This window comes from Cydia pomonella, chromosome 27, assembly GCF_033807575.1.
Source record: "Cydia pomonella isolate Wapato2018A chromosome 27, ilCydPomo1, whole genome shotgun sequence".
Taxonomy (NCBI): domain Eukaryota; kingdom Metazoa; phylum Arthropoda; class Insecta; order Lepidoptera; family Tortricidae; genus Cydia; species Cydia pomonella.
In genome coordinates this window covers 1,070,948-1,093,298 of record NC_084729.1, presented here as the reverse complement: position 1 = coordinate 1,093,298, position 22,351 = coordinate 1,070,948, and the positions used below count along the sequence as shown (strand labels likewise).

Here is a 22,351-nt window from a genome sequence, read left to right as displayed (position 1 = left end):
GACAATTCCTCTGTTAGAGACACGCCTAGTTTCTCCATAGATCATGTGCATGTCACTGTACTCACGATCGGTGTAGTTGTGATCTGCCATTGTGATGGAGAGGTTCCAAAAAGCAATAATCAGTGTCCGTGAGCGGTGCCAAGTTGTCGTTTCAGTCCCACAAACATACCAAGTCAAAAAGAAATCAGAGTCCAGATGAAAGCCAAGTAGATTTGTTTAGGACCACGAATACACAGCAGCAAAGATAACACAACAATTGCACGAAACACACGGTAACGAACTAATCAGGATTAGGATTCCTAAATACTTACTAGAGATAAGGATGACTAGTGGCTATCCCTCCTCCTTCTGTTTTTAAAGAGATAATCCGTAGGATAATCCCAGGTAGCAGTTGACCGTGTGACAAAGTTGAGATAAAAAGAGCGAGATAGAGCGAGTGCATTTCATGTTGTCTCACTCTCTTAACCATTTGAGAACTTGCACTCAAAGCCAATAAGAATCCAAGATGAATTAGGTACGCGTAATTGGAGGCAGCTCGAAACATATCCAAAAAGGATTGCAGATTCCCTAGGCCAACTACGTATCGTACGCGGTCCACTGCTTTGCTATCCGTTCCATTTACTCGCAAAAAATATGTAAAAAACAAATTTTTAGCAAGATCATGCAATATTTACAACAAGAAATATTCACACATTGATTTGTTCCAGCATAAGTGTAATAAATTTGTTTCTGTCATCAAACAAACAAAATAAAATAATAAAAAGAAACAAAACAAATCATAACAAAAAAAAAAATGGTAATTCCGTTATCTACTTCGTAGCTCTTAGTAAAAGTGTAAGCTTGTCTTGTATTGTTATTGTAATTGTACCTATTATTTGAAATTTCAAAGTCTAAATAAAATTGTGCTTGTTATTTTCAAAATTCCAAAGTATGCTTGTTATAATTGTTAATCGTGCTCGTGTATTATCTTATTTACTAAATGTTACTGTTAAATTCAACTTTAAATTAAAAATACCCAAAAATTGTACTTTTTTTCGGAGCAAAGGAATTTTGTATTAGCTGTAAGTGGAAACTGTTTTGGCTTATGTTCTAACTTTATCCTGTACCTTATTGTATTATTATGTGCTGTATGTTTCCCAAATAAATAAATAAATAAATAAATAAATAAATAAACTTAGCTTTATGAGGCATTCGAAAGATGATAATAACTCATTATTTTATGGCAGAAATGTGCATGTTTTATACCATTTTAGAATCTGCATAAAATGCTTAATATTATAACGTTATTTTTTTGTTACCTTTTAAGTAGTTTTTTTTCACGGCAGGTGGTCAAAGTGGAAATTGATGTTTCGCTGCGAATAAAACTTTAGATCAAGCCCTTGTTTTTTTACATTTCACGTAAGTTATCGATGAAATATCTCTTTTATTATCCTAATTAACTATTCATAGTGCCGTACACATAAAAAAAACTTATTTTAAGGGCTTTATAAGTGCACACTGAGCCTAACAATGCTGAAAACGGTCAAAATTCACGAAAAACGTTAAATTGCAAATAACTTGAAAACGGTGCAACTTTTACTAGGGTCATGTTAGGTTGGTTGGAACCCTCTCAGGCTGGTCTACCTCCAGTGTCGCTATGGCGTGTCCTTTTTGGGACACCCTGTATGTATTTAAGTATTTATAATTATAATATATTATATATATCGTTGTCTAGGTACCTACAACACAAGCCTTATTGAGCTTACTGTGGGACTTAGTCAATTTGTGTAATAATGTCCTATAATATTTATTTATTTATTTATTTATTTTTTTATTTTTTTATTCATTTATTTATTTATTTATTATGTTACGTCTTTACAATACGGTTTCTTACTTTACGGTACAGTTTCTTCATCCCTTTTGTCATAAAAAAACATTAAAAAATGACGCAGCCATAAGCGTTGATGTATAACGATACTAAACGACTTGGAGGATTTAACAGCTGGAGACGCCTTGTGTGTAACTTTCTGTACAAAACAGTCTGCCAGTTTTGCGGGGGAGGGGCACGTCAAATTTATGGCTATTTGAGGTTGACGTCCACAAAGCCGCATCGCACGCAACGTATCAGTGAACGCAGTTATGTGAGTTTCTATACAAAGAATACTAAAATCCGTTGTGTGCAATGCGTTCGATGCACGCGATGCGGTCCTGTGGACGCCTAACTTTGTACGTAACGTTGCGCCAACATTGCGCCGAACAGTAGCCATATAGCTAGACTAGCTAGTGCGGGATGGGTGTATTTACTTATTTAGTAAATGTTGTTCCTGTAAGGTAACTATGTCGTATATTGTATTTAGTTGGAGACAGAGCCCGACCACGGGACGGCCACGTTGTTGCACGTGGCGATGTCAGCGTAGATGGACTCGGTCACGCTGCTGCTGAACGCTGGAAAGGAAAGTAATATAAATATATATTTGAACATTATTCAAATCTCAATCACGATTCTAATCACCCGGATTGGGCTCTACGACCAAATGTAATTGATTAGCAACGCGATGACGCAAAGTAAAAAAGCAGTGTTGTGGCATGTATATATCGTCGATTTCAGTAAATAAAAACAGTTTCTTTAACTATGGTTACGACAAAATATTTTGAACAATTTAATGACTTATCTATATAATTTCTAGCGGTTGACCATACATGATAAATTTATAAGTCAAATTTGAATTAGGCGCTTACCTAACCTCGTACCTATGCCGGAACACGGATCCGCGTACGAAGAAACTATTAGAAAAAAATAATCCCGGCACACGAGAGCTACATGGTGCAAACAAAACAAATTTAACTCTGATTAAAACAAGTAATACCGTAGTGGGAGGGTAGGAACATTAATTGCATGTAAAAATACGCTAGTAAGTATAACGGGTTAGCACTGATTGACTAACACGTTATTTTCTCGCGGATTAGCAAAGTAATATTACTTGTTTTAATTAGCATGGATTTCCGCAAAGTAACGCCTGATTCTATTAATTAATTTAACTCTGTTTTAATAATGATTCAAACATTAAAGGTAATTTGTAGTATTATTAAGACTGAACCCCAAGAGCATATGTATGTAGGCCTGTGTAGGCGTTCGAAGCGGAGCGTTCGGCGGGGCGTGCAGCGTGGCGTCGGGCTCACAAGTGATGTGAGCAGCGTGCACTGAGGCCGCTGCTATACGTTTGTATTTGTTGAACGTGCACCCCGCACGCCCCGCTCCGCTGCACGCCAAACTCGAGCGTCCACTTCAAGCCTTACACTAAATCAAAGTTAACTTACATGCGTATCCATTCTGTTGGAGATAGTAGCTCGTCTTCGACAGCAGATTATCACAGATGATCTTGCCGGCGTTAGCCGTAAGGCTGTTAGCGAAGCCGCCGAGCAGGGTGACCACCACACGGAACACGGAGGTCAGATCGGCCTCGACGATGCTGGTGCCCTTGGCGCAGATGTCGGCCAAGCTGTACGCGCAGTTGAAGAAGAGCAGGCGAGCGCCGGACAGGGACTGCAGTCCTGGGAGAACAATCAAATTTAAGTTAATAAACACACAAATAAATGCCATTACCAGGATTCGTGCTTTTTAGACTGGGTCACTACTGACTAGGGTAGGAAGCAGTTAATATTACTTTTATCATTCCAGATCTAGAGCAGAGCCCAACTGGGGAAGTACCTCCACCTTACAGAAAACCGCAGCCAAATATTACTAGAACCTACTACTACTCATAGTGTTGTGTTCCTGCCGGTGAGTATGGTTGCCAGAGCTCAACGAGGGAGGGTGGGGGTTAGGGTCGGCAACGCGCATGTAACTCCTCTGGAGTTGCAGGCTTACAGTCAGCCAATTTGATTCCTAGGCCACCATAGAACCATGCCATAATGACTTCTACGACAGTGCTTATTGAGTGATGCGTGTCAAGTATCTAGTAGTTAAGGCGACAAGGTTCTATAGTGGCCTAGGATTCAAATTGGTTGACTGTACATAGGCTACGGATACTGCTTACCATCAGGCGGGCCGTATGTTTGTTTGCCACCGACGTAGTATAAAAAAAAATTGACGACCTTCAACAATTTTTTTTTAAACTCACCCTTGCTATTAGTGTAAACTTTGACAATAGCATCAAGGTCAGCCTTAGCGCTGATGACCTTGAAGCCGGCAGCGATGTCGGCCCACGCGCTCCCGGAGACGGTCACGCTGAAGCTGAGGAAGAACGCCTTCTGAGCCACGAAGCTGTGGCTGTTGCGGGCGGCGCCGAGCACCGCCACAATGTAGTAGATCAAGCACCCGACCACTGGGAAATACATTGTTTACATTAAAAAACTGGGAAATACATTGTTTACATTACAAAATTGGGAAATACATTGTTTACATTAAAAAACTGGGAAATACATTGTTTACATTAAATAACTGGGAAATACATTGTTTACATTAAAAAAAAATACGGATCGACTTAGCCCCAAACTAAGCAAAGCTTGTACTGTGGTGTGGGTAATACAGACTAGACTACGATAGACATACTTATATCAAAGAAAAGTTGAAATAGAGGTGGATTCTCAACGATTTTTTTTAGCTACCAGTAAATTAACTGCCATCTTTAGACACATGATAAAACTTTTAGACCGCCATTTAATCCTTATTCTTTCACTGATATGTGTTAAATTTGTTAAATATCAAAAAGTGGCGCCATCTTACCGGGCATAACCCAAACATTGTGGCGCCATCGCTCGAAACCATGCCGCCATACCTTTTGCCTTTGATCTATTAGATGGCGCCACTTTTTGATATTTAACAAACTAAACAGATATCAATGGAAGGATCAAAGTCAAGTGGCGTTCTAAAAGTTTTAATCATGTGTCGAACGATGGAAGTAATTTTTTTTTATTTTTTTTATTTATTAATAAAAAAAATAAAAAAATAAAAAAAAAAAAAATCATTTATTTCAGACCTTGGTCCATACAGTGTTAGTACGACTTACTCTAAAAAATTATATTAAATTATTATTGAAATAAATTAAACTTACGATATTTAAGGGTTTAAAACTGGAGCCAGGCACATAAAAAAAGTAAAGTAGTAAAGTTCTAAACATTAAATTAATCAAATTTACTGTGGTTTCAAAGTTTTCTTTGACAATCCACCTATGTTAAATCAGTGTGAGCCACCATTAATTTTTAACAAACAGAAACGTCTGCGGACGATGTTATTATTATTATTATTTTTTTTTTTTTATGTAATAGGCTGCAAACGAGCAGACGAGCCGCCTGATGGGAAGCAGTCATCGCCGCCCATGGACATAAGCAACATCGGAGGAGCCACTTATGCGTTGTTAACCTTTGAGAACCCTAAAAACCTGCTTCTTGAAGAACCCCATGTCATAGCGCAAGGGCAACACCTCAGAAGGTAGCTCATTCCACAACTTGCACGTTCTGGGAAAAAACGAGCGAGATGCCCGCTTGTTAAGCTTAGAATAAATTTTAGAGTGGAAAAAATACTGTCTTGGGTGAGACTTGAACTCACGGCCTCTGGTGGAGTTCAAGTCTCACCCAAGACAGTAATTTTTCCACTTTTAAATTTATTCTAAGCTTAATCCACCTTTGTTTCAAATTATCGCTGCTTATATAAACGTTTTGTACGTTGGTGTAAGTAAATGAACAAATCTGCTACATGACATGTTTGACTTTCTTAAGCCAAGTATAATTAAGTAAATACTCTCTTCACTCCCGAACAAAATTCATTATACAATGCTTTAGTAAACTATAATGAAATACAGTAATTTGGCGAACTATAATGAATTTGACGAATCAGATGCCCGGGCTTACTACTTTAACTTATTGTCACGGATAGGTACGACGACCGAAGCAAGGACATCATTCTTTTTTGCAGTCTTTATCTAAATAGTAATTAATAGATACAGTATAATATAATAATTAAAAACAATATTATGTGATAACATCAAAAACAACTTGCGTCGGGCAGCGCAGGATGAATTCCGGCCGGCTCGCCGGCAATGTCAACGGAACGGCGCGCAATGAGCGAGCGCTCGAGTCTCGCATCTGTGTGCGCGCACTCACACTTAGATAGCTCCCGCCCCGCCCACCGCAGCGCGACAGAAACATAGCTTCGAAAATTCGAGATTTGAAAAGTTGCTCAGCTAGGAATTGCTCTTAATAAAACAAAAAATATGAACGCGCTTTTAGCCCGACGCTTGCACTTCGTTTCGGCGGGAGATTTTCAACAGATACCCAATAGTTAGGGAGGCGAATAGGGGAATTTTCGGTAATACTCGAGCGTGGCAGTTTAAGACATGAGAGATACCTTAGACCTAATAGAACAACCTTGTAAAGTATTTAGCTCTATATGTAGTGACGCGCGCCTAGGATAGACGATCAGATTAGTAAAAAAAAATTGACAGTCTGAAATACTCGAGCGCGTCAGATTAAGATATTGGGGGTTGATTTTAGTGTTTTAAGACTAAATTTAACTAATCTGACGATAAGTCCTTGACGCCGCCGAGTTATAGGGTCGCGAACTTGTAAAAAAAAAACGTTAATCCGGCATTCTCGAGCGCGATTTTTTTATTTTTTATTTTGAAGAATATAATCTAAAACTTACTAAAAATACAAAATCTGCCGGTTTCCGCATGACCGGAAGTGTGGAGAAGCCATTTCGTCTTCCGAAAAATGCGTTGCATATAAGTCGCGAACGATACATTTTACAAAAAAAAAAGTTTAAATAAACAGAAAAGGTAATTTTATTTTACACAAAAAAGGTCTCTTTACATTTTTGTCCAAAGTTAAAACTTTTTGACTTGAAGCATCATAAAAACTCAAACTCCCGGTTTTTAGGGTTCCGTAGCCAAATGGCAAAAAACGGAACCCTTATAGATTCGTCATGTCAGTCTGTCTGTCCGATTATGTCACAGCCACTTTTTTCCGAAACTATAAGAGCTATACTGTTCAAACTTGGTAAGTAGATGTATTCTATGAACCGCATTAAGATGTTTACACAAAAATAGAAAAAAAAACAATAAATTTTGGGGGTTCCCCATACTTAGAACTGAAACTAAAAAAAACTTTTTTCATCAAAACCATACGTGTGGGGTATCTATGGATAGGTCTTTAAAAATGATATTGAGGTTTCTAATATCATTTTTTTCTAAACTGAATAGTTTGCGCGAGAGACACTTCCAAAGTGAAAAAAAAGTGTGTCCCCCCCCCCCCCCTGTAACTTCTAAAATAACAGAATGAAAAATCTAAAAAAAATATATGATATACATTACCATGCAAACTTCCACCGAAAATTGGTTTGAACGAGATCTAGTAATAGTACATTACGATACAAGTGCGAAAAATAGGAAATTCGAAACGAGTGGCGATAAATTAAAACACGACAGAAGGGAGTGTTTTAAATCGACACGAGTTGCGAATTACCTATTCGCACATGTATCGTACAACGTTTTACACTACATATGGCCCTTTAAATGTTCGACACAGTAACATAATATGCTACTTCTCACACTAGTGCTATAAAGTAGCCCCATATGTACTGTAAATAGTTTTTTTAATAAGTCATAAAATATTTTTTTTTTCATCAAACCCATACGTGTGGGGTATCAAAATAGGTCATCAAAAAACCTATTGAGGTTTTTAATATCATTTTTTTCTAAACTGAATAGTTTGCGCGAGAGACACTTCCAAAGTGGTAAAATATGTGTCCAAAGTGGTAAAATGTTGAACGAGATCTAGTAAGTAGATTTTTTTAATACGTCATAAATGGTACGGAACCCTTCATGCGCGAGTCCGACTCGCACTTGGCCGCTTTTTGAGTATATCTCGAAAACTGAGGGTGTTAATAAAAATTGATATGAAATAACGATGATTAACATGAAACACGATGAACAACAACACATGAAAAATAAACAAATAAACAAAATAAACAAATTAAATTATGTGACTTTTATTATATCTCAAAATTTTTTAAAGGAAAAAAAAAGAAACCAAAAAACCTTTTTCGGTCAGATTAAGAGAACCCACCAACATGTTTGTCAGATTAAGAAAATATGCTTTCAGGATACCGAGATAAACCTCCCCTATGAAAATCTGACGCGCTCGAGTATTTCAAATAAACTTCTTTTTTTGCATTTTCAAAAATTCATCGTAACTTATAGTCACACAAATGAGGTCTAATACCAAAGAGAATTTGAAATAGAGATGGATTGTCAAATAAAATTTAGTAGCCACAGTAAATTTACTGCTAGCTTTCGACATATGATTATAACTTTTAGAACGCCATTTGAATTTGACCCTTATTCTTTCACATCACACAATATCAAAAATAATACTTACATCTTGCGATAAGCGATCCAAATCCCTTGATGAAGACATCTAGTACCGACGACAGAGCCAGGATTACTTGGATACCGAACGACAGCATATCATTGAAACTTCGCGATGGGCGAAGATTCAAAATGGCGGTGAGAGATGGACTGTGACTGCTGATGCCTTTTAACGCGCCGAAGATGTGCTTCACCTCGGTCGTAACTTTGTCGACAACCTGGTGAATTGAGATGACAAATAAAACATATATACGTGTAAGATAGAGCTTGAATTTCGGAATCATGAAATATCGGAGTGATGTAATACTACATAATCTGTGAGAAGTGATCACATCAACTACATAACTCTATATTTGTTATACATATATATCTTCAAACCTGGATAATAACAGAAATTGTATCGGCGTTTTCTTGGACCTGGCCAAGGCTTTTGACACTGTGTCTAGACCAATACTTCTTAAAAAGCTTGAGAAAATGGGGATTCGGGGCGTGTCCCTGGCCTGGTTCGATAGTTATCTATCAGAAAGAAGTCAACTGGTTAAAGTGGATTGCCACAGCAGCGGTCTGGATAAAGTCGATTTCGGGGTCCCGCAGGGGAGCGTGCTTGGGCCTACACTATTCTTAATCTACATTAACGATATTCATAAAATTTCCCTCCCCCAAGCTGAAATAATCTGCTATGCCGATGACACAGTGATTCTTTTTAAAGGCGATACTTGGGAGAGTGCTTTTGCTGCAGCAGAAAAGGGTATGAGTAGCGCCGCTTGTTGGTTTCGAGATAACCTACTGACCTTAAATAGTAAAAAGACTAAATTCTTGTGTTTTCATAAATCTGCCGCTTCCAGTCCCACTAATTCTACAAATCTAATCAAAATTCATAATTGCAACAATGTCAGTAACTTAGCATGTTCTTGTGAAGTCATATGTCGTTCCAACTCTATCAAATATCTTGGCTTAGTTATAGACGAAAACTTAAATTTCAAATCCCATATCAACTGTCTCTCCAATAGGATTAGGAAAACGATGTATATATTTAAGAAACTTCGACATTCCGCGAACATGAGCCTTTTAAAAAATACATACATCTCTCTATGTCAGTCTCTAATTACATACGCCATTGGAGTATGGGGCAGTGCTGCAAAGACGTCAATCTTAATGGCTGAAAGAGCCCAACGTTCGGTCTTAAAGGTAATGCTCAAAAAGCCCTTCAGATATCCGACAAACAGCCTCTACCAGGAAGCTAAAGTACTGACAGTCCGCCAGCTTTACATACATAAAGTCTGTCTCTCGATTCATAAACGCGCTGCTAAATCCGAATATTACTCGAAATTACTATCTAAACGCGTATTCAAGTTGCCTGTTCCGAGGGTTAACACTGCTTTTGGGAGACGTTTTGGCGACTTCCTCTGCTCTTCGATTTACAACATGGCCGTAAAGTTTCAGAGCGAATTAATTGATTGCACTGTGCATGTAGCCAAAAGGTTACTCTTCAACTGGTTGTTGTCACTTGATTATAGCGAAACTGAGACATTACTCCTAAGAATTGTTTAACATTAACTTTATTAATTATATAAAATGAACTTGACTACAAGATTAGTATAGAACCGAAGCTATAAAGAATGAAGCATTAGATAAATAGTTAAAAACTGAAAATTGCATGTATCAACTTAGGTATAAACCTGAATGTCATATTTATTATATAAAAATAAATTTTCGTTTTTCGTTGACTTGCATGACATTTATATGTACTTCTGGTCTCCCGCGATACAGGCCTAGCCTAGTGCGGGGACTCCTGGAAACTCTGTTGTCAATCTAGTTATGCACCAACTCTTAAAAACAACCGCTGTATACTTTTTCTGTGTCCTTTCTTGTGCAATAAACATATTTTTTATCTTTTTTTTATCTTATCTTTTATATAGTTGTTATGATGGAACCAGTAAACACTTTTTCATATTTATAATGTAATTTATTTATTACTGAACCGCGTCTAGCATTAAGTAGGTACATTATATGATTTTTAGTTCACGAATTGGAATTTTAACTGTGCAATATAGCAACTACCAAAATCGACATTTGTATAATAAAAAAATAGGAATAAACCAAGGCGGTTATTAGATGGGAAGGATTACACTACGATACGATACGGCTACGATATTTCTAACGTCTAAGTGACATTGGTTGTCCGAATCGAACTGCTTCTGTCAATTATACGACATACAAACTATGGACATCCACCTTCCATAATACAAACGATATCTAAATGAGAACTTATCTAAACCAGAACTTATCGTTATCGTATTTAATTCTTCGAATCAGGCCGTTAGTACGTGACATCTATGTATTTTCAGTGTATAGTTGAAGGTTTTTAAGAAAGTCAAAAACTTACGTTCTTAACGATAGACCAGTCAAATTTGACCTGGATTGCGAGTTTAATGGTCGCGATGATGGTGCTCACTGACGCCTTGATGCTGGCAAAGCCCTGCTGCACCAAGTACGTGCTGCAGATAGGGACGAGCTGCTGAATGATGACGATGCCAGCTGCAAAGTAATTACAATTAATTAATAACTTCATTTCTTCTCCTTCTTCTTCGTCGTTCCTTCATGTCTGAGGATCGTGAGCTACAACTATGTCCTAAAAGAGAATTTGAAATAGAGGTGGATTGTCAAAGAAAATTTTGTAGCCACAGTAAATTTACTGCCATCTTTCGAACACCATTTGACTTTTATCCTTATTCTATTTTAAATTTTTGGCTTTTTGCATTTTTCTTAGCTGGTACATATTTTTAAAAGGTAACTAAAATAACTTCCTGTCCGCTAAAACACGACAATATTGATCGGATTTTTTTTATTTGAGTTAGACCATAAAGTAAAACTTGCTGTTCCATTTTTTCTACAGTAAGGCGAACATTTTCGAAAAAGAATGTATTGCACTTACATCCAGCGTGGTAAGAGTCGGTGATGCTCCCGAAGATGCTAAAGATGTTGATGATGACAGTGATGAAGACTCCCCTGGTGATGGAGCCCGAGCTGATGGTGTTGGTGATGGCCTTCACCAGCTGGATGATGACCTTCACCAGTCCTGAAGGTGAGCCTGGAAGAAATAAAAATAAAATAAATAAAAATACATATTATGGCACAATCAATCAATGTTTCATGTGTGGCTGGAGAGAGTCACCAATATGTGATTGCGGAGAGCCAGTGCAATCCATGCACCATATCATCTACGACTGCCCAAAGAGAAAATACCCTGGAGATACTCTGGACTTGCTCATCCCTGATGAAAATCCAGCCCGATGGGTGAAGGAGCTAGATGTAAAATTATAGTACCTAATTAGTTAAAGTTTCACTAATACTGTAAGCGACCTTGACAAATATCTAGCCATACGATTAAATAAATAAATGGTACAATCTTAATGGCTGAAAGAGCTCAACGTTCGGTCTTAAAGGTAATGCTCAAAAAGCCCTCCAGATATCCGACAAACAGCCTCTACCAGGAAGCTAAAGTACTGACAGTCCGCCAGCTTTACATACATAAAGTCTGTCTTGCGATTCATAAAAGCGCTGCTAAATCCGAAAATTATTCGAAATTACTATCTAAACGCGTGTTTAAGTTGCCTGTTCCGAGGGTTAACACTGCTTTTGGGAGACGTTTTGGCGACGTCCTTTGCTCTTCGATTTACAACACGGCCGTAAAATTCCAGAGCGAATTAATTAATTGCACTGTGCATGTAGCCAAAAGGTCACTTTTTAACTGGTTGTTGTCACTTGATTATAGCGAAACCGAGACATTACTCCTAAGAATTGTTTAACATCAACTTTATTAATTATATAAAATTAACTAGACTAAAATATTAGTATATAACCGAAATTATAAAGTAATATTAATAACTAAACAATAGATAAATAGTTTAATTCATGTATCAACATAGGTATAAACCTGAATCTCATAATATAAAAAATAATATTATAGGACATTATTACACACATTGACTAAGTCCCACAGTAAGCTCAATAAGGCTTGTGTTGAGGGTACTTAGACAACGATATATATAATATATAAATATTTATAAATACTTAAATACATAGAAAACACCCATGACTCAGGAACAAATATCCATGCTTATCACACGAATAAATGCCCGTACCAGGATTTGAACCCGGACCCATCGGCTTCATAGGCAGGCACTACCCACTAGGCCAGATCGGTCGTCTAAAAATATATTTTTGTTTTTCGTTGACTTGCATGACATTTAAATGGTCATCTGGTCTCCCGCGATACAGGCCTAGCCTAGTACGGGGACTCCTGGAAACTGTAGTCAACCTAGTTATGCACCAATTCCTAAAAACAACTGCTGTATACTCTTTCTGTGTCCTTTTTTGTGTAATAAACATATTTTTTATCTTTATCTTTAATCTTTCACAAATCGACCTAGTACAGTCAGCATCAAAAGTAGCGGATCAAACAACGCTTCAAAAGTATCTACCGTTCTGTAAGAGTTTAACAAAAAGTGATGCTTCTATATGTAGAACAATTTAGACTGTAAAAAATATACTTTAGAACGTGAATTTTAGAGATTTACCTACATTTAGAAATTTTTTCCGGAATATCAGATACTTTTGGTGCGTTGTTTCATCCGCTACTTTTGATGCTGACTGTACCACAGAATGCTCAATATGTAATGTGGAGTCATTTTGGGTTTACCTTACCTCTGACATTTTCGCGATTTCGGGGTTGGACCCATAGCAAAAGTTGCTCAGTATGGCCTATATATTAACCCGTTAATTATTGCAGGTGACTAAATAAACACCCTGTATGTCCACCACGAACAGCAGGCAAATGCCAGCCCTTATCATCGTAATTTTCAGCATATTTTCGGCGTTATCTTAGGTGTCGGATGGTCGGTTTTATCTGTTTAAATTACATCAGCTTGTTAGCATAGACACGTAATTTTAGATAGCTTCACAGAAATAAGTCAGGAGCTGCAATATTTGGGGATTTTGGGTGCCAATCACTGGCACTGTTTCGCGAAATTAATCGAGCAAACAACGTGTTAGTGTGTGTGTAGTGGAGACAGCTTGTCCCGGTAGAAGTTCCAATGCTGGGCGTCATAAGGGTCACCTCCTGGGAGGTAGAAACGTCACCCAGCATAGACCTTCAGCCAAGACACCCGAGAAATAACGTGTTTTAAACAAATTTTTAGAAAAAATTGCTTACCTCTAGAGGGACACATTTGGCAGAAATTATCTGCCGTATACAATTGCCAACCCTTAATACGTAATATATTTATAAATAATAATTATTAAAAATATTCAATACAAAGAGTATGATGACTCTTATTTGCCCATCCTGTATTTGTGATGAACACACAAATATGTAAATAATAATGGAATAGGGTTGTTTCCATCTACAAATCTTAGGGCAGAATTGTATCCCAATAAATTCTTTTGGATTATAAGAACATGTTAAACTACTTTTAGGGGGCCTGTAATGGCCATATTTTTGTAAATGTTGAATTTAAAATATCTTTTGGCACACGTCACGTGACCAAACTCGAAACGTCATTGAAGATTCTGATGACGTCACAACTCTCGGATTGACACTATTGACAGTTAGGCGATAAATAACAAATGACAAATGTCAGTTGACAGTTCGTATCTTCTACGTGTGTATGTAGTTATGTGTCAAATCGTAAACTGTGACGACACACAATTTTCAAAGAGCGTTTTGGGCGCGAAAGCATCTGTCAAAATATATTTTGGTAATTTAACATATTTAAAGCCGTTTTTAGTATAAAAGTTGAATTTTAGGGCAAGTTTTAGTTAATATAGAACGTAACACAAGCGTTTCCTAAAATTTGAAACAACCCTATTCCTGTAATTGTCTGTAATTGTGAGACAAATAAATAAGTATTTTGTACAATCGTGAATTCGTGATATAATAGAGGCAAAGAAGCATGCTGAGTTGCTTAAGTAAGGTACGAGATTGAAAAGCTTGATTATATCACTATTGTACCTATACAATACAATAATACTTGTTTTTTACTATAAAACCTAAATAATTAAAGAAAATTGGTAAGTATCTTTGGATGATGAGCTCCCTGCCGAGGTTTTCCCGAGGCTACAGTATGGGGTTCTTCAAAAAAGGAGTGTACAGGTTTTTAAAGTGTCGGCAACGCGCATGTAACACCTCCAGAGTTGCAGGCGTTCATAGGCTGCGGTGACTGCTTACCATCAGGCGGGCCGTATGCTTGTTTGCCACCGTCGTGGTATTAAAAAAATACAAAAATGTAGTACAAAGTACATAAACGCTAGATTCCGCGCGACCCCGGCCCTACGTGATCGGTAATTTTTTTATAAGATAAAGAGATAAAGATAGTTTATTATTCAAGTAGGCATATTACAATGCGCTTATGAACGTCAAATAAGTTATATCAAATAAGTCAATATAATTTAAACCCTAATATATTGTAAGTTTAGTTTATTTCAATAATAATTTAATATAATTCTAGAGTAAGTCAAACTAACACTGTATGGACCAAGGTCTGAAATAAATGATTTTTATTTTTATTTTATTATAAGGTAGAAGTACTAGTGCTCGACGCTGCACTAGTACTCCACATGGGCACTTTATGTCAAAGTGACAAGGATTAAGTTCGAATACAGAAAAATCTTCGTTGTTCAAATTTAACCTATATTTCCATGAGATAAAGTGCCCATGTCGGTGACTAGTGCAGCGTCGAGCACTAGTACTTCTACATTAGTTGACTACAGCGTATCGAAATAAATTTTAAAGTTGAGTTGGAAGCCCATACATGAAAAGTACGCAATTATAGTTTGCTATACGAAATCTTAATTCAACCATTACAGTAAACGAGTAGAAAAAAAACGAGCTCGGCTCTGTGATTACCATTGGTCTTAGTCCAAGTAGCTATGATAGTCTCAACATCTCTCTTGCAGTCGTTGACCCTGAACAGGGCGATGATATCGACGATGATGGAGGAGTCACCAATGATGCCGAACTGCGCGTTCCAGTCCCTGGAGCAGATGCTCTTGTCGCTGCCCCAGCCGTGGACGCAGTAGCCGATCTTAATGATGACTGCCACGACTGTAATAACATTATTAGTATCAGGATTATTCATCAGTTGACAGAGAGATTAAAGGACGATGACGATCTCGAAAGACAGCGGCGGGCCATAGCGATGAGAAGCAACATGCTGGCACGTCGGTTTGCTAACTGTTCCGACCAAGCCAAAATAACTTTGTTCAAGGCGTACTGTCAGGCGTTCTACACTAGCCAGCTGTGGTACCATTTCACGAAACGATCGTTCAATGGACTTCGAGTACAGTACAACAACGCGTTTCGTGCAATATTACGGCTACCGTGGCGGTGTAGTGCGTCTGGTATGTTCGCCGAGAACAGAGTAGATGACTTTTACGCTATAATGCGTAAAAGGCACTGGTCGTTTGTCGGGAGAGTGAGCGAATCGGCGAACAGTATTGTTAAAGAAGTGTATACAACCTGCTACTGTATGAGCAAGGTTTCCCCGCTTCACCTATATAATTAGCTTTAATTTTAGTCTAGAGAAATTTAATTGTATATTTTATTTAATTATATATTTGCGTTATTGTAATTTAATGGGTTGATACCTGAATAAATAACATTTTTTTTATTATTATTATCAGTACCATGATCTTTATAATGAATAGCAAAAAGACTAGTACCATTATCATTTTTATGTCTTTACCCATCACGAAGCCAACACGTGAGGCGCTTTTGCCACTTCAATGAAAGGTAGGTCCACCGAGCAGATGCTGCCCTTGCCTGTGTCGTGGAACGCACGCAGAGGCAGCACCCGCCAGGGTGTAAGGACCATTGAGCGTTGATGGAATTTAAAATGATCTAGTTTATTGGATGAAGCGATGAACTTTAAATGCTGGGCTGTGGGATAAAATTAAACCGGACCAGTGCGAGTCGGACTAGCCCACCGGGTTCCGTACTTTTTAGTATTTGTTGTTATAGCGGCAACAGAAATACATCATCTGTGAAAACAGACTGCAACAGATATGGCCTGGTGACAGACGGATAGGCAGACACAGTCAGATGGACGGACAGCGGAGTCTTAGTAATAGGGTCCCGTTTTACCCTTTGGGTCTAAAAGAAAATTTTATCATTATTTTTGTTGTCATCATTAATAATCCCAAAAAACCTATTGTATAAGCAGATTGTCTTAAAACAGACAATAAATTTTTTGGTATTTATTCTGGGTCTCTATTATTTCCCATAAAGTTTTAAGTCATAATGTATTGTTTGTCCGCATTTTCGAGCTATAGTTTCGTTTTTCTCAGAAACACGCATCTTTTCAGGATTGCCATAAAACAAACCTAACCTATCTATAGGATAACCTAAGGAAATTCCAGAAAAGTTAACGGTTTCAGAGTTATGACTAATGATAATATAACTATCATTATATTATGAGTTTCAATAATTATGCCAAACAAAGGGATCCGATTTATTCCATGTACCCGTGTGGTGTTGGGTTAAGAATTTCACTACCCCCTTTCCTCCCGTGGCTGTCGTAGAAGTCTACTGTGGGATATGGTTTCAAGTGTGTTGTGAGCTGGGCTAGTAACCTGACACATTGTGCAATATTACAATTGCGTTTTTTTAACTCCTCAATTGCTAGAAGTGGCACTGAAACTAGCTGTTCATGTGCCCTGTCTATCCCTTTTGGGAATATAGGCGTGAGTTTTTGTATATATGTGTGTTATTCCATGTACACCCAGCTGTAAAAGTGCATGACAACTTTGTTTTTTTTTCATGAATACTGGTTAAAATTTAAATTATTGGATAAGTAAACTGAACTGGACTGTGTATCTCGGTGAGAACTGTCGTGGAGGAAAATGCATGTTTTATGTGTTAAGTTAGTTTGAATAGAACCTTATGTACATTTTACTCTGTTTGTTCTCCTAATAAAAAAAAAAGGTGAAATATAAAAAAAGTATACTTACTTCTAATAAAAATGGAGCCCACTGAAAATGAAAAATGTCGCATTAATTACTGATAGAAATGCACCTAAATTTATAAAACAAATAATTTTTTTTTCTTTACTTTCCTTATTGGGCAAAAATAGATACAGGCCAGTAACATAGTACATATATAAAGCCTGACCATTAATATATGATCACGCGCCATATTGCGGAATTTCATTGGAACTAAATTTTACATTCTAAACTGAACTGTCACCCTATACATACGAGAAACAGCGTCCTCTTGACAATGATCATATATTTCTGGTCGGGCTTTAAGATTGTCAAATGTTAAATTTAGCCTACATCATCACAATTCGAGTTCAGAGAGTAATTTTACGCCAATTTTTTCCCTGATAAATATGACCTCGGTCTCTTTAAAGCAAGAGTGAATAGGCTACTACTGAACCGCTGAGCTCCATCTTAGGCCCTGTCTTCACTTTCCATCAGGTGTGACTAGAGCCAATCGCCGATCAGTTTTTAATAAAAAAAATTATTAAAACAGACATTCTTACTTATACTAAAACTAAATAATAACTATATTCATCAGATCCTATGTACAAAAACACGAAAATAGGTTTATCGAGTTCGGCCCAAATCACAGTAAAGAAACAATACAAAAGAAAAGAGGCTTCAATATAGGTAATTACTATTATACGAGTACGTATGACGGTTAAACATATATATATATATATATATATATATATATATATATATATATATATATATATATATGTTTAACCGTCATACGTACCTACTCGTATAATAGTAATTACCTATATTGAAGCCTATAATATATATATATTATCCTCCTAGGCGTCTAGTACCTATGCTTTTCGATGAAATTGAATTGTTATTTCATTAAATTTTCTAACAAAATAAAATCAACTCTATTTCCATAGATCAAGGAGTAGAAATTTTGAATTTATCATCTGTATGTCTGGACCTTAGGAGGTTATGTGTATATTTGTATTTTACTTTTAATTTTGTACCCGGCATAGAGAGGTATGGCTACTGTGATTGTCATCTCGCTTTGTGTGGTAGGGCACAACACAGCGGATGTCATTCCAGATCTAGAGCAGAGCCCAACTGGGGAAGTACCTCCACCTTACAGAAAACCGCAGCCCAATAACACTAGACCCAATGCCGGATTTAGAGGTCTGGAGGCCTGGCCCCCTGGCCCCAATTTTTTTCCAAATAAAATGGTAAATTTACCGAATTCTCTATTGTGGGGGGCCCCTCTTTTGTGGAGGTCCGGGGCAGTAGCCCCGGTTGCCCTCCCCTCAATCCGGCCCTGAGTCTAGACCCTACTCATAGTGTTGCGTTCCTGCCGGTGAAAATGGTTGCCAGAGCTCAACGAGGGTGCGAAGTGTTAGGGTCGGCAATGCGCATCTAACTCCCTTGGAGTTGCAGGTGTACATAAGCCTTGGACTGCTTACCATCAGGCAGGCCGTTTGCTTGTTTGCCACCGACATAGTATAAAAAAAATTTGCCATGCCTTAATAGACAAATAATTTTAAATACTGGAAATGATGAATTAAACTCACGTCCGCTGATGATGACGTCGATGATATTTCCGAGAGCAAGGGTTACTGCAAATAAAATATTTAACATTAGCTATGCTACGAGTATATTGTATGCTACACAAATAAAATATATAACATTAACAATGCTATATTGTATGCTACACAAATAAATATTTTTTAAATAGAATATGGAACCGTATCATCTGCCTCCATTCCACCAACATTCGAGATTTAAGTAATTAACAATGTAATATTTATTCCAAAAAACCTAATCTATACTGTATATGGCACATTCATAAAAATTTACTTACTTATCTGTTAAATAAAACTAAAAACGAATACTAAATAAAATTAAAATACGTCTAAAAAGGTTGGCCCTTTTGCTGAGGGTGCTGATAGGTTTGATACTTAACAAATTTAACATATATTATATCAGTGAAAGAATAAGGATCAAAGTCAAATGGCAAATGGAGATGGCAGTAAATTTACTGTGGCTACAAAGTTTTCTTTGACAATCTACGTCTATTTCAAATTCTTTTTAGTATTAATCATAATTATATGACCAAGGAGAGGGGCTTGATTGACATCAACTTCTCCACATTCTACTAAAATGCTACTATTGGGACAGTGTTGCTCCTAAGTGTATCTTCTTCACATTCTACTAAGATGCTACTATTGGGACAGTTTTTCTCCTAAGTGTATCTTCTCCACATTCTACTAAGATGCTACTATTGGGACAGTTTTGCTCCTAATTGTATCTTCTCCACATTCTACTAAGATGCTACTATTGGGACAGTTTTGCTCCTAATTTTATCTTCTCCACATTCTACTAAGATGCTACTATTGGGACAGTTTTGCTCCTAAGTGTATCTTCTTCACATTCTACTAAGAAGCTACTATTGGGACAGTTTTGCTCCTAAGTGTATCTTCTCTACATTCTACTAAGATGCTACTATTGGGACAGTTTTGCTCGTAAGTGTATCTTCTCCACATTCTACTAAGATGCTACTATTGGGACAGTTTTGCTCGTAAGTGTATCTTCTCCACATTCTACTAAGATGCTACTATTGGGACAGTTTTGCACCTATGTGTAGTTTTCATACACATATACAGGTAGTTGAAGCACAATTTATCTAGTGGGGAGCAAAATAGGCACAATTTAGGTACCTTGGTCTGTACCAAGAACTAGTTAATCAGTTTTGCTGGGCATTGTCCGCGACTCGACAACCATTGTGCCTATTTTGCGTGAAACGAGGTAGCGCTACTCTAGCCACCCCAGCTCCTCCACGAAACCTAGCAAGTTTATTTAGGTTACCAACTGCCTCCTGTAGTGTGCACGGATTCCCTAGCTATTTGCTCCTGTATACCAGAGCAAGAACTAGTTATTGAGGAGAAAATTTTGATCATAAAAATTAGATTTAAAATTTTGTTTACGTTTTGTATATTTTTTTTGTAAATATTTGTACTTACTATGAACGACGAGGGTGATGACATCTGCGAATGATTTGACACCTGCAAACATCATTAATAATTATATTTTAATATTATCTTGTTATAAATAAATATTAGAGGATAATCTTACATAATTCGACCTAGTCCCACAGTAATGGTGGTTCCACACTGGTTGTTATACCTATATCAGCCAGTGTGGGAGCACGCTTAGATCAATAAGACTTGTTTTGTGAGTACTAGAAGACTATATAATACCTATATACATAGGAAAAATTTATAACTCGGGAAAAAATATCCATGATAACACACACAAAATAAATACCCTTACCAGGATTCGAAATCGCCTCAAATCGGTGTCTTTATTTTTTAAATTTTTCTAGTAAATCATATATTTTTACAAGAATAATATTTTTCTGTAGAAAAAAAGGTGGTAACCCTAGTGCCAGGACAAGCAATATACAAGTTGCACAACATACTCAAAATTTCCAAAATTTCTGGAAACTTTCGTAAGAAAATTCTCATCCAAGTTTCCTTCAACTTAGAAAGTTCCCGTTCAGATTAGGGGGAGGGAAGAATTATTACTCAATGTTCTTAACTGTTGACGACTGTTTCATTTAACATTACGTCACTCATTGGCGTCTATTTCATGTGTCATAAAAATCGAAACTAACTGTAAGATGGTTTGGCAATAAACGTGCAGAAACACCGAGAACATTTTACGGGAACTTTGCAACTTTTAAAATTCTCTAATAGTTCTCTCGATTTTCTATGACATATGTAATATACGACAATGAGTGACGTAAATTTTCAATGAAACAGTCGTCAACAGTTAAGAACATGGAGTAATAATTCCTAATCTGAACGGGAACTTTCTAAGTAGAAACTTGCTTGAGAACTTTCTCATTAAAGTTTCCAGAAATTGCGGAAATTTTGAATATGTTCTGCAACATGCACATTGCTATTTAGACCATAGGTTTACTAAACTTGTGTAGATATATTTGGAAAGTATACGTACTGATATTAATGAGAGCTGTAATGATGTTTTGATCAACTCCTGGGATTCCTTTAATGGCTCCTCCAATAACCTGCCCGCAGTTATCGCCCTGAAAACACACAATAATAGATAAATATTTGGAGACCAGTTGGAGACCATCTTACACAGATCTACTTAGCCACAAACTAAACAAAGCTTGTACTACGGACACTAGGCGACCATATACATACATACACAGTGTGTTTATTGGGTCAATACCTATGAAATTGGCGTTTTTGTTCATAAGTATTAGTCATGTCATAGTTTGTCATGTTTTTTAAAGGGTCGGCAACGCGCATGTAGCACCTCTGGAGTTGCAGGCGTCCATAGGCTACGATGACTGCTTACCATCAGGCGGGCCGTATGCCTGCTTGCCACCGTCGTGGTATAAAAAAAAAGTTTATTTATTTTAATAGTTTATCTAACTTCAAAGTATTTTTTAATTTCATTAGTGCGCTACATAACAACGATTACCTATACATACAATTATTTGCTACTTTTATTGTTTTATATATTCAGAATACCGCCCTGAAAACAGCTCTTTACATGTGCTGCCGGCTCGAGTATTTAAATGACTTATATTTTTCTGACGGGACAGATTTAAAAAAATAGGAGATAGAAAATGTGCCTTAAAAATGTCTCAGATTACTGGCAAAAATTTGTTTCGTTTGAAAATGCCATCACAAAATAATCCGCAAAATTCATTGTATGAAAATCGAATTTCGTTAAAGTTCTCCATACAAAACGCCAATTTCATAGGTAATGACCTAATATTTAGTCACCTGCAATAATTTACGGGGTGAATATATAGGTCATACTGAGCAACTTTCACTTTGGAACCAAACAAAAATTGGCTGTTTCATACATTTTGGCTGTCTGACGTTGACATTTTCTATGGGGGAATAATGTTTTTTTTTGCGACTGCCGGGTTGGTCTCATAGTAAAAGTTGCTCAGTATGACCTATATA

The 22,351-nt window shown here is 37.0% G+C and overlaps 1 protein-coding gene across 1 annotated transcript; it reads right to left on the bottom strand.

Annotated features, from left to right (window-relative positions):
* Nucleotides 1-2,264: 2,264 nt before the first annotated feature.
* On the bottom strand, nucleotides 2,265-4,594 carry LOC133532468 (uncharacterized). Its single transcript, XM_061871163.1, has 2 exons — nucleotides 3,298-4,594; nucleotides 2,265-2,424 (listed from the first exon to the last, which is right to left on the bottom strand). Exons 1-2 carry the CDS (start codon nucleotides 3,578-3,580, stop codon nucleotides 2,333-2,335), a joined length of 375 nt encoding a protein of 124 aa, XP_061727147.1. The 5' UTR covers nucleotides 3,581-4,594; the 3' UTR covers nucleotides 2,265-2,332.
* Nucleotides 4,595-22,351: the final 17,757 nt, after the last annotated feature.

What these genes read in the sequence shown, in the direction of transcription:
- LOC133532468 (XM_061871163.1), bottom strand. Translation starts at nt 3,580, where the DNA reads ATGGCATTTATTTGTGTGTTTATTAACTTAAATTTGATTGTTCTCCCA. An exon ending in CCAACAGAATGGATACGCAT is followed by an intron (nt 2,425 to 3,297) that starts GTAAGTTAACTT and finishes TTTCCTTTCCAG; the next exon opens with CGTTCAGCAGCAGCGTGACC.